At 41.3% G+C, this 13843-nt stretch overlaps 1 protein-coding gene across 1 annotated transcript; it reads right to left on the reverse strand.

Annotated features, from left to right (window-relative positions):
- Positions 1 to 6554: 6554 nt before the first annotated feature.
- On the reverse strand, positions 6555 to 10950 carry LOC127354328 (retinol dehydrogenase 14-like). The gene is made up of 2 exons (XM_051384186.1): positions 10599 to 10950; positions 6555 to 9424 (listed from the first exon to the last, which is right to left on the reverse strand). Exons 1-2 carry the CDS (start codon positions 10839 to 10841, stop codon positions 8807 to 8809), a joined length of 861 nt encoding a protein of 286 aa, XP_051240146.1. The 5' UTR covers positions 10842 to 10950; the 3' UTR covers positions 6555 to 8806.
- Positions 10951 to 13843: the final 2893 nt, after the last annotated feature.

A 13843-nucleotide genomic window follows, 5' to 3' on the forward strand; every position in this document is an offset into this window, starting at 1 on the left:
TGGGCCCCCGCCTCTCCTGCTACTTTACACTAAACTCTTCCAGATGATTCATGGGCTCTCTCCTCTCAGCAACTCGCTCCCGCTCACCTTTCATTCGTCAGAGCACAGGCTGACGGGGATCTCCGCTCGGTGCACTGCAGCCCATCATTAACCAGCGAGACCTGCTTAATCTGCTCTGAACCGTCTCCCTACGCCCTGCAGCAGTTTTATACAGTATTCATGTTTCATTTTCCAAGGATGCAATATGGATCAGTTATGCTTGGAATACACTGAGTTCCTGCTTCTGATGGGCCCAGAGGGTTTTCTGGAGGGTTGCATCAGTATACAGGCTAAAGTCATGGAACAAGCAACATAGTGATTATCTCAGCCCGGCAGTGGAGCTGAAAACCGAGCCGGAGGTTATACTCAGGGGTGCTGCCCCCGCAGGTGCTACAGAGCAGGTGTTGCGACACCTGCACTTTCACAGAAACATGATTCCATCCCTGTCACTTCTTTCAGAGATGAAGCAAAACTAAAATCTGTCAAAGTAGTACTTCAGAGAATGAATTCCCATTACATTACAAACTATTGGACAAGTTAGATTGATTGAATGGCCAACCAGCCAATCACAGCCATTTGGCCATCGACATACATAAGGATGGACGACATGACAGCTTGCCAATAGTGAAGCCAATACATCTCAATTGCTCCCTGGTGGCTGACTGCAGTATAGGTCATACAGCCCACTGCCTCCATGTAAGCAGATGGGCCAAACTAAAAAACTCAAAGTACATGTCAAACACATTTTCCTGTCATTGTAGGTAGTTCTTATTGATGTATGTTCAAGTGTTCGTTTTTATCATCAGTTTGGTTTTAATTAGTTTTGATTTGGCATATAGTGGATATTGGAGGGGGGTAGCTACAATTGAGGACACTGAAGTCATGTTCATTGTATTTTTATGTAAACTTTGGCGTATAGCAACAAGCAGGGGTTTATGTCCTACAGTTTAAAACCCACATATGGTAGGTATTGTATTCACTGATGCGAGGACTGGTGCACATGGGGGGCTGGTGCCCTTTTCATGTATTTTCCTGTGCCCCTCAAACAGCCTGAGTCCGCCACTGGAAGTGGCCTATGTTAATGGCAGGGAACTGCTGGTAATGGATGATAACACTGCTGCGGTGTGTGTGTTGAACCTAACATTTTTTTTGCTGTCATATGTATGTCCTCAATGCATGTTTCACCATGGCGTGTCAACCTTGTCAAGTTACCCAATGCGGGCTGTTATGTCCACTGTCCAATATCTTGTTTCACCCATTTTGTGTCATTAAATAAAAAAAGAATTAATGTTTTTTATGTGCAAATCCAAATATGTACTTTATCACTCATCAATTACTTTGCTTCAAATCTAAGCTTTGTAATTATTTTGCAATAAAGCTTGCAATAATTTCTTAGACTTCGGGGGAAAGTTGAAAAGTTCAGTATGGTGGTCTGAGGCAGCACTACAGCAGCACAGAACACATTTGGATGTGCAGAGAGTTGGGCCAAACTAAATACTCGGGCTGTTTTCCTTCAGCCTGCCATTGGCCTGGTGCTGCTCCAGCCAGTGTTTGGAAAGATGAAAGACGCAGATAAAGAATTGGCACTTTGTTCCTGGTGAAAGTAGAAGATGTCGGAGTCAAGACCTGTTAGTGCTTAAATCACTCAATGAAAAACTCCACAGTGTAGCAACTGAAAAGCTGAGAATTTAAAGAATAGGTTTGGATTTTTACTTGTTTGTCTTCTGTAATATGTAAGTTGAGAGAGTTATTGGTCGTTGTAATCATTCCTCTTCTCCATACTGGCCATGAAGTCATCCGTAGCACCTATGGTGTAATAGATGGAGAAAAAACCCACTATTTGTATTATGAACTTCATTATGAGGAGCCCTGTGACAACTGTAGCACACCTGCTGGCCACTGAGAAGCTCCATCCCAGCAGTTGGGGTTCAGGGACTTGTTCAAGGGTGGTAATTCAGCCTTTTCTCGTCCTTCTGAACTGCTGTAGGAGTTTTTCCAATGCAAATTGAGGATCTAAGGAATGAAACAGATTGCAAAGCCCCTTAAGACAAAACATAGTTGAAATGTTGTACTATTTTTAAAGTATAATAATTAGGGGTGTGTGTCTCTCCCTGCTAAGACGATCCGATACATATCCAAATACATGGGCTACGATAGGATTCAGGAATGCATTTTATAATGGAACAATACAATAAATTAGAATAAGCCAGTTCTATAAAAGTGACATTGCTTACCTTCAAATACATATATTTTATTAAAAACCAGGGAATGCCAAGTATTTGTTTTCTTTATGGCATGAGGAAAAATGGAAAACAAATGTATTATTTCAGAATTACATGTAGTTTTCCAATAGACACAAAAAAGATTTTCTGCAGTGATTACCTTAGACCTCTCCCAGTTGGAGCTAAGTCTTCTGTGTCTTCTTGCATGTGCTAGCTGTATTAGCATCCGCAGACCCCTCGTCGCCTGCATAGGTGTCACCATGCCGTCTCACCAGCTCAGTGTTAAGATTTGTCTTGCTACCGCTGGACTTCATTGCTGACAGATCTTAGAAATGGCTAGACTTTTGTCCATTTTTCTTCCTTCCAAATGTCTGTCAAACTATAGATTTTAGATTTGATGGTGCACTGGAAATCGTGTTGGTATTGTTGGACATGTTTGTTTATGTGCCGACATCGCGAGCCAGGGTTACGCTAGGGTTACTCTCATCGCTCCTCACGTTGACCTTTTACCTTTCACAAGAGTGGAGACTGTAAGCAGCTTCAGTCAACTGATTGATAACTTTAGAATCGGACCATTGACCTGTTTGTGGTACATTTAGATCGATCCAGGGGTCCGTGTACCGTTGCAGCTGCAACTATAACATTAAAACCGTTCGACTTGTATCAGTAATCACTAAATGTATCAGTATCATTAAATCTTCACACCCTTATTATAATGTTTTAAATTATTTAATTTCATTAAAAAATATATTTCAGAGATTCCTCTGTGTACCACTAGAGGTAGTTTGCTCACCACCAGTGGTACATGCACCATAGTTTTAGAACCAGTGGACTGTATGATTTAACTGTTTATCAGAGTGATGTTCTGTGGAATTAACCTGTTCTTATGTTCGGTTGTTTTGGCGTACAGTGTTCTGTAGAACCTATCAGAGGGGAGAATGTCGAACAGGTTGTGTCCAGGGTGTGATGGGTCTGCAGTGATGTTCCCTGCCGGTTTCCTGACTCTGGACATATAAAGATCCTGATTTTGCTCTGCTGTACTGACTGTCTGGCCTGTTTGGTGGCAGATCCTAACAGGGATGGATGTGCAGATAAGAGACTGGATTATTGTTGCCTGGTTGTTCTGACCGCACTAAGAAGGCCAGCTGTTCAACCTCCCATCTGTATGCAGACTCATCCCTGTCCAGGAGGAAGCTGATTATTGCTGTCATCTGTCAACTTCAGGAGCCTAAGAGACCGTTCTCCTGAGGTACAGTTGTTTGTGTAGAGAGAGAAGAACAATGGGGAGAGTAAATATCCCTGTGGAGTGCCAGTTTTTATTGTCTGGGCGCTGGATGTGATTTGCCCCGGCCTCACGTATGAGTTTGGTGTGAAGGGTTTCCGGGAACCATTGCAACTGTGGTAGTGGATGACAGTAATATTGGTGTTTCAAAACTGGCAAATGTCCTCTACATCTGTGGATGTGTTGTCATAACTGTTCATGACAGAAACATCTCACACCTGCCAGCAGCCCTTCATTCACTTTCACCACCAGTCCAGTGAACCTTAGTCAGTTTAACATGTTTTCCTACTACTTGTTTAACACTTTGCCACCAATGTTAGCAAACCTAACAGGCCTGCTATCAGCAGCACTTTGAGGACAATAGTGTTATTGTTTGATGCTTTGCCATCAAGCGTACATGGCGAGATTAAATTAATAGTAAAACTGATTAGGAGTTAGCATAAAGCTGGTCTGACTCTGTTCCTGAGACTACATTTAAACTCTACACATTATTTAATGTCTAATATTCAACTGCGGCTCCTTACATCTTAACAGCTGCTCTCTGGAGGTCTGTACTGCTGCACTGCTGGAGCTGTATCTGGGGGATAGCTGGGCGTTCTGGCATGAAACTATCAACACTGACATCTTGATATGTAAAACTATAACCTTCTCACACATTCTTTCAAGATTTTCATCACCCTCTCTAATTGTGTTGCTGTAGACTGTTGTGGCCTCGGTTGCACCATCATGTCTAACATCAGCTGTGATGTAAGGCCAGCCACTGGAGAGCAGTAGGCTGTGGAGCAGCCTCGTGTGCTGGGTCTCTGGGTGGGTATTATTACCACAGTGAATGCTTTGCAAAGTGATTTCTTTCCCCAAACGGCAGACATTTTGCTGGATGTTAACCTGCAAAAACAAGCAAGGCTTTAGTAACAAAACCTCCACTGATAAGAGTCCAAATGGAATACCTATTTTTTGTTTATTTAAATGAACTATTGGCATCATAGGCAGGAGCTAGGGCGCCACCCAGTTGGGGGTTCTGAAACTATGATACGTATACCACTGGTGGTACGTGAGCTGCCTCTAGTGGTACGCGGATAACATATACCAAATCCTACATAATTTCAAATGAAAATATTTGAACTATGACATTGCTGAAATGTAATTTAAAAGAACTTTCGCATCCTGTAATATTTAGTTTCACTAGCAGCCTGCTACAATTCACGTCATGCATGTTGCACTCACACACATCAATGACTATTTAAAAGCTTAAACATGATGGTAAGATAGCAGTTTTGGGCTAATTACTCAAACATTTAATTTATTACTCATTACTCTTTTCAAAAGTAAGAAGCTATAATAAGTGACCTTGAAGTCAGGTGTGATGATAGGGAGTGGAGTGTAGATAGTTCTTGAGAAAGTGATTTTGTACTTATTATTAATAACAATCTTTTATTTTGCATGTTATATATTGATTATTTAAAAAAAATGCTGTTTTTATGAATTAACTACTTATTATGTAATGATGTTTTTTATTTAATTAAAATTTAAAGGAGCACAGTAGTTTTTGATTTCGTGCTCCTGTTAATAACAAATAAATGTGCAGAAATTTTACTGTTGAACTATTTTTTAAATCTAGGGCACCAAATGTGCTATGTCCAGCTCTGATCTTTTATAATGCGTAAAAAGGTAGTATGTTAAATTGTTATGTCCATCCACTAGTTGTTGAGATATTTCAGTCCGTACCAAAGGGGTGGACGACTGACACATTGTCTCTCGAGCTGCAGCAGTTGTGTGGCTATAAACCACATTAAAACAGCCAGTATGACAGCTCAGTATATCAACATGTAAGGAGAACAGTGTAACTTATAAAATAGTGTGCAGTGCTGAACATTTTGTGCTTATTTCAGTTTAGTTGGTTATTTCTGGAGACCTGCAGTCAGTCCAACAGAAGCTGAGGAAAAGACAGATTTAATGCACTTTTAATTGAACCATTATGTGTTGGACCTTTGGGGCAGCCCATGCGAGGCCCTCACATCTATATTAGCATTGCCTATCAATATCACTGCACCGATTAAGGACATTAAACTCTGTAATTGCGCTAATTGGAGTTATTTGTAAAACAAATAGAATGGAGCTGCCATTGAAACGCCCCAGGAGCATTTTGTGTGAGATGGATTTGATAAAGCGGCTGCCGCTGTGTTTCTACCTTGTTTTCCAGCTCTCTATAAATGATCCAGAAAATGTCCTAATGAAGAGTACAGGTGGGAAAGTCATTATGAATCCTGGGGGTCTCACTACCACTTCACGTAGGGAGAAGTGCTCTATCTGTGGGTGACCTGGAGAGAAAACATTCCCGGCTAATGACTGCTCTCAGAGCAACCAGCATGGCTGACTGAGGCCTAACTAACCCCTGAAGAAATTTGATTTCAAACCCCCCTTCCTCGTCCTCATCCACCTCTTCCTCCCTTGGAGCCTGTGTGTAAATGAGGCAGTCCGTAAATGAAGCAAGTCGCTGGGCATTATTCTATTATATACCGCTGATTATGGAGGCTTAGAGCACAATGAGATAACAGACCTACCTCTGAGTACGAGCCCTTCAGACAGCTCGGTTATTTAAGGAAACGCAAGAGAAAATCTTCTCAGTTAAAGCTCTGACCCAAATGTTATTACACTTGTTATTAAAAGGCTTTTAGATTGTGTTCCTTTTCTCATATAGAAAATGTGAGGTGGCATTGAGGAGGATCTACTGTCAGAAATGGAATTTAATATTTAAAGGTATGTTTTCATTAGTGTATAATCACCTGAAAATAAGAATCATTGTGTTTTTGTTACCTTAGAATGAGACGTTTTATGTCCACAGAGTGGGCAGGTCCTCCTTTACAGAGTCCGCCATGTAGCCCACTGCCAAACAAACTCTATCCACTGGCGAGTTCCACGGCCACAGTAGTTTCTCCTGCACTCTAGGAACGTGAGATAATCACAGCACTGCTTCCTTACAGTAAAAGCATGTATTATTAACATCAATGAGGTTCAGATTGTGATACATCATTTATTTAAATCACTTCAGAACAGTTCTACACATTGTTCAGTGTCATGGCATGACCATGGATCTCTTCATACTCCATTTTAACTGGGCAGTATTCCATTTAAAACATACATTCAGCTGTTATCTATGTAAAGGAATACAGCCCTGTTGATATATCGGTTGGCTGATATTATTGGCCGATACTCGCAGACATATCGGTATCGGAATATATGCTATCCAATACACCGCAATATGAAAACCGGTATTTTTCCCCGGTATATAATGCAGAAATGAATGCTTATGGTGATATATTGGTTTCACTGCAAAGTTTATCCAGCAGAGTGAGCTGTGATTTAAAATGCTGTGGCAAGCAGCACAGAGTAAGAGAGAAGAAGCCGCTTCAGAAATGACTAGATTAGAAATATTTAACTGAACTAATCTTTCATAAGTTATTTGTTCAAGAAAGCAGCATTCTGGGTGCCTTTGCAGAGTCACATCAGTGCATAATCCACAAAGAAAAGGTCTGTTTTCATCTGGCTACCATATTGGTAATCCGTGAATTTTTACCCTCTACAATCGGTACTGGTCTCATATCCCATATCGGCTGGGCTCTACAAATGAATTTACATAGAATGCAGGTTTAAGACACTTCTGGGTTGGCTTCACCTTTCATACCCGGAAGCTCTGTCCATTATATATACTGTCAATGGTTCAGACAGCATTTTGCATTTGATATCAAATGTCATGACATTTTTATTTCAAAAGTAACTAAGTCATGATCGGAAATATGTTACATCACATTTTCCAACTAAGCTCCGCCCACTACAAACTGGGGAAAAGAGCAGAAAGAAAAAAAACACTTTGGCAGGAAGTAGCGTGCTCTTATACGAGCCTACCACTCACTGGAAGAAGCTGATTTAGAAAATGTGCTTTCAGGCCCTTTAATGAAAACAGGGTTTTGTCAAAAAACATGTTTATGTAACTCGAAGCAAAGTAATGAAAAAAAGACCCGACCCTTACCTAAATCAGAGACAGTTCTAACATAGAGGGAGTGGGGCACTCTGTCAGTCGTCTTTACAATTGGAAAATACAAAGATGGCAGCGCTGACTGAAAGCAGATGCATGACTGATGATCACGCAAGTGAAGATGAAGATGTTCCCAGATGTTTCTGTCAGCTCCGTGCTCTGACCTGCAGCCATAATGTGACCGCTTTAAGCTAATACCATGGCAGCCGCACCAGTAACCAGTGGCTGCAGGAAACCACACTTCAGCTTAGTTCTGCTATTTTAAAGTGGGGTTGTATGAGCTACTTATACATAGTCAGTGCATGGCCTGCAGTATACGGTGGTAAGCCTCTAGTTTGAAGAAGCAGACATGAGTATCAGCACAGAAGCTCAGCTATGTACTGCTGTGGACAGGGGCTGCAGGAAAACATATTTTAGCCCCATAAAAAAAAAATCAATATAGGTTTAAATGTACACTATATTTAGAATATTGTCACTGCTTTACCTTTCTGACAGGAAACTGAAGCCTTATAGTGGCAGGCCAGAAACTCCAGAGTTCTGCTAAATCACAATTTAAATTTTTTTTCCAATGCAGTCTGGTGGCTTTAGAGAGACCAAAGATTGACAGAAACACTTCATTTTCCAACTTGTATGTGTGACACATACAGGAACCATACACTACAGAGACAGGCAGATTTCAGATGCTGACGTTAGCCAAAGTGGACCCTGAGCTGATCTGGTACCTACACCAGCAAGCTGCCGGCACGCGCTGCAGATTCTACGGTTACAGAGAAAGGCTGTCTGACAGCGAGGTAAAGCAGTGAAAATATCCTTAATGTATGAAGCATATACGCTTAAACTGATAAGATTTTCTTTAGGTGGCTAAAGTACATTTTTCTGCATCCCTCGTCCACAGCAGTACATTGCTCTGCTTCTGGGCCGGGGATCCCCGTATGCTGTATGCTCCAAATTTGTTGCGTGTTGACCGCCATCTATTGTAGGTAACACACTGTAGATAAGAACCTCAGACAAACTATTCTATCATGCTGTACTCCTACTGTTTTGTGAAGCACTTGATTGAGGATGAAGCATCTGTATCTGGAAAAAAAAAAATAAAATGTGTGACACCATTGTGCTTTGGAACACTCTCTGTGGCTGCAAGGCACTAAGTATCTGGAATCTTTCATTACTTCAGACAGTTCATTTGCCTCTGTAATGATAAGCCTGTTTTGGATGAATTCATTCTAGATCTCATGTGGTTATGCCCACCATGACTTCACTAATGTCCCACAGTTTGCTGGCCACTTCCTGGTCGGTGGCCTTGTCCAGCAGAACCTGAGGCCGACAATCCGCAAAGCACTTGCCCTGCACGCCGTCCACATCTGGGCTGCAGGCCAAATACACCGACGTCTGAGCTCCTTCCTCAGGGCTCTTGAACAAGCCCCGGGAGAGCAGGTTAAACAGGGGCTTAGCTAACACCGGGACGTGAACATGCCTCCCCAAATTAGTCCTCACTATGCCTGGAGTCAGAGCGTTCACCGTAACGCCGCTGCCCTCCAGCCGACGGGCCAGCTCGCAGGTGAACAGCAGGTTGGCCAGCTTGCTGCGGCTGTAGGCGAAGGCCCTGTCGTAGCTCTGCTCGCTGTTCAGGTCCTCGAAGTTGATCTGACCGCGCTTGTAGAGTTTGGAGGAGACCACCACTATGCGACTGGGAGCTGACCGTTTGAGCAGGTTCAGGAGCAGGTGGGTGAGCAGGAAGTGGCCCAGGTGGTTGACCCCGAACTGCATCTCGAAGCCGTCCTCTGTTTTGGTGTAAGGGCACTGGTAGATGCCGGCGTTGTTGATCAGCACATCTAGCCGAGGCTCCTCCTGTACAGCAGCACAGAGGAGATTCTGATTCTGGGCCATATCTTTAGAACAGAATAAGCTAAAGACAGTAAGGTCACTTCATCCCTACCTGAATTGTTTTTGAGGGATTAAAGCTGCAGTAGGTAACTTCTCTAAAAATAACAACGTTCTTGTACAGTCATGAAGTCAATTTTATAGGCTAACAGTCAGTATTAAAGCATAGTGTAGGGGAGGACAGGGTTGATTGTCACACTGCAGCAGGTCATTTATAAAAATATATTTTGTCATATTTGCTGAATCTTTCACTATATCCTGAGAGTAGAACATGAGACAGATAATCTGTGTTTTCGTTCAGACCCAGTGGATTCTTAAAAATACAACGAGGAGCGCTGGAACGAACCAGAGGAACCTGATTGTTTCACAGATTATCTGTCTCATGTTCTACTCTCAGGATATAGTGAAAGTTTCAGCAAATATGACAAAAATATATTTTAATAAATGACCTGCTGCAGTGTGACAACCAACCCTGTTATTATTATTACAATAGATATCAAAATGTCTTAGATGCATTATAGTGTTCCATAATATTCCAGCAGACAGAAATACTGCTGTAGTTTAATTAAATTCAAGCATTCAGTGGTGTATAATGCAATAAGTTATCCATAGAGTGGATTGAGAATTCAGAAACCTGTCAAACAATGTTGACAATGACAGGTACTGTTAGTCCTAAACTATAAGAACGCCATTCATAAATCTGCCTCTATGAAATTAACGTGATAAACCTTGGTTTATTTGTGAAGGAGGACGTGCTTTAAATGTACTGTTGTAAATGGATGCGTGTTCTTTAATTCGGCATTCATAAAATCAACTGAGCAGCACCTGTTTTACTCAAACCTGATACAACTACTCGACATTAGCTTTCCATCTCAAGTTACTGGATGAAGAATTGAGTTGAAAATTGTTACTTAAATGCGTGAAATTTGTAAAGCCGAATGTAAGCCAAATCCCCTTTCCCCAAGCGTACAATAAACAGTTGAATTTCGCGTGGTACTTTCTACAATAATCGGTCAGATTTATAAAAAATGCACATTTTCTGAATGACGTTTGGCTAGCCGTTCTTTTAGTGCAGGCACTTCTTAGCGACGCCTGCAAAGCAAACTCCGCTGTGGAACAGAAAGCCCTCTGCAGCAGCTACCTTCATTATGTCTCGACAGAAAGTGTGTACGGACGCGAGCGAGGCGAGGTCCAGCTGTTTGACGACCAGCTGTGTGCTGTCGGCTCCAGTCTCCTGTCGAATCTCCCGGGCCGCCTCCTCAGCCCTGCTCATGTCCCGGCAGGCCATTATCACACGGCCCTGGAGCCTCACGATGCCCGCTGCTGTGGCTCTCCCTATCCCGCTGTTAGCGCCGGTCACTATCACCGTCTTTCCATTCATCATTGTGCTGGGTTAGATACCTACTGAGCCGCTGGTCGCACTTCTGAGCCTCAGAGGCTAGCTAACTAGCTTCATGACTGTACAAGGCAGGAATACTTCATTACCCAGAATTCACAACGGGCGGCCGTTTCCTTCGTGGACACTCGTAAAAGTGGCTTTTCAACCACTTTAGTATTTTATTATCGTTTGTCCTGCCATTGTACAGTGTAGACCTTATCATGGAGGGTGTATGCATTTAGTCAGCTGTTTAAATATATTTTCTTCTTTTATAAAAAAAAATAAACATTTATTCATTACATAACTTCCCAATTATTAGGAAAGTATGCACCCATAAATTACTTTAGTGTTAACCAACATGAATGACACCGAAAATTCTGTTGGAGGAAAAAATAATTGATTTGTTTGGCCTCAAAAGTAGTCAGATTTGAATATATTATAGAATTAATTTTAACCAAAGAAACTCCAGGTTGCTTATTCATTTTTGGAGTCAACCTTTATTTAGCCAGGGGAACCCATTCATTCAAAACAACCATCAAAAGTAATATAGAGCCAAGTGTTACAACTCAATACAGCACAAACACCAACCATCAACTGTAACATAATAAATAACAACATACTGTAAGAACACATTCAGTTGCTGGCTGTGTACACTGTACAGTATACAGTGGTTGGCACAGAAGCTATGTAATGCATTACCGTGGACAGGGGGGCTGCAGAAAAACTTATTTAGCCACCTAAAAAGATCAACATCAGTTTAAGTGCCCCCTATATTTAGAATATTTTCACCACTCTACCTTGCCGTCAGACAGCCCTTTCTACCTGCAGCCTTATAGTGAGACCTTGTGTTTGTGAGGTAAAATGACTGTTTTTGGTAGAAGGAGTCTGGTGGCTTTGGAGAGAGCTTAGGTCTATATAAATGCTTTCAGCCTGTAAAGGGCTTTCTGCCGGCAAGATAAAGTTGCTTTTTTGTTAGGCTTTTAAAAGGTAAATGACTGTTTTCTATTTTTTGTCCTAAAGGGATCATGTATTAAAATCAGAAATACTTTATTGATCCCAGAGGGGAAATCTGTTTCATTACAGTTGCTCAAGGTACTCATTAATTATTCATTATAATAATGATGTATTATATTACAATATCTAACAACAATATACATAGAAAATAGAAGTATATGTATGCTACAGTATATGACAGACAGAAGTGTAATGAATAAATAGTAATAATGAGTACTGATAATGTCAGTGTTGAGAGCTGAATCCTTCAAACATTGCATTAGTGACAGAATGAAGCAAGTACTGCACATTAACCAGTGAAAGTGAAATGTGCTCAATGCCCCGCAGTTTGAAAGGTACTGTCATAAGGACAGGATTAATCAGCAGCAATATTAGAAAGAAAATGACAACTTTAGTGTGAAACAATGGTTGTAGAGTGTGGGACAGTGGAAAGTAGACCTCAGGACAGTTGTGGGCCCTGCTAGAACTGAATTACTGCAGACTAACATTAGTCTGGCAACAATTAGGACTGTATAACGTTTTTACATTCTATACATCGCTCAGACCACAGAGAAAATAAAGGGCTATTTACGATCAGTTGGAATATCAGCCATTATCATACAATCTACACTGTACACACATTCTTGCCCGTTTAAAGGCAGATAAACAATGCAGATACCATTTCCAGGAAAGTAGTAGCACTGACCATCTGTGTGATGGACTGCTGAGGACAGAGAGACCACTGCAGGACCCAGAGGTGGCGATGTCGGTCCACTGATCCATCCGTCTGTCTTCTCTGTCCAACACTTTGAAGCAGAGCTATGTATCTTAACACAAATGTAGTGTAGATATTCACACACGGTCCACACAGCTCAAAGGTTTCCCAGGATAAACATTTGAGTCTATAATAAAGTCTTTGGATAATATGAAGTTTACAAGTTTACAGAGTAGATTCATCTTTCAGTTGGAAAGTTCCTCTTGTGCCACCCTCATTTATCTTCACACAACATATCTCATTATCTAATACGACGGCTCACTGAATATTCTCTAAAGTAGAATGTTTCCTCAATAAAAGAAAGTTGGGAAAACCTTTTTTCGATTATTTAAAAACTCAAAAGTTAAGTTTGACTGACAGCTTAAACATTTAGTGAAGCCACTTGCCTTGAACTTATAAGTTATCTCAACTGTTTTGTTTTTTTACAGTGTAGTTCGCTTTATTTCTGAACTTTGGACGGAGCAGGGCTAGCTGCTTGCCCCTGCTTCTGGTTTTTATGCCAAGCTAGTCTAACCACATCCTGACTCCATCTCCATCTTAACACACAGACATGAGATTGATATGCATCTTCTATTTTCACCCTTAGGTGTCCTATATGAGGGACGAATGGACACACTGCAGCCACTCAGAATCCAGTGTTCACAGTTAAATACTGTACGTAGGAATGTTTGGCTTTTAAGGATAATTTATAATCTGATCATGCATTTTGCTCTGTCTGTAATGTTGTTATTCTGTAACTTGTAATTGTTTTTATCAGTGAGACTTAAGAATTAAAATCTCTTCATCAACACACAATAACTTTACAGTTTAGGCTGCTTCAACAGCATCCAGAAGGCCAATTTGCTGACAATAAACATACTGGAAGCAGCTGTATATTAAATGTTACATATCGTTATTATGCAGACATTAGTGTCGCACTGCAGATATATACACACAAAATATCAGAGTCTCTACACCTTCAACATGCTACTGAATAACCTCATCATCTGCAGTCTCAGATTTCCTAAATAAATCAATTAAATCCTTCAGAGGCCCTGGTGGCTTGTAACCAAAAGAAACAACAGCAAGTCAAGCTCCTCAGCTTCCAGCGTTGGTACTGAGGCTGGGCCTGTTATGGTTGGTTTCACAGCTGGGGCTCTACCAGCAGCAATAATGTGTTAATAACATCTGTAACATCTGGAAAACATCGGAGTTAAAGCCGAGCTTGTAACGAACAAATAATGGCGGGTCCAGGCCGCTC

The sequence above is a fragment of the Dicentrarchus labrax genome, unplaced genomic scaffold (genome assembly GCF_905237075.1).
Source record: "Dicentrarchus labrax unplaced genomic scaffold, dlabrax2021, whole genome shotgun sequence".
Lineage (NCBI taxonomy): Eukaryota > Metazoa > Chordata > Actinopteri > Moronidae > Dicentrarchus > Dicentrarchus labrax.

Excerpts from the sequence above, each read along its gene's own strand:
- LOC127354328 (XM_051384186.1), bottom strand. The coding sequence starts at position 10,841 with ATGATGAATGGAAAGACGGTGATAGTGACCGGCGCTAACAGCGGGATA. Across the intron at positions 9,425-10,598 it reads TCTGTCGAGACATAATGAAG|GAGGAGCCTCGGCTAGATGT; the intron begins GTAGCTGCTGCA and ends GCTGCTGTACAG.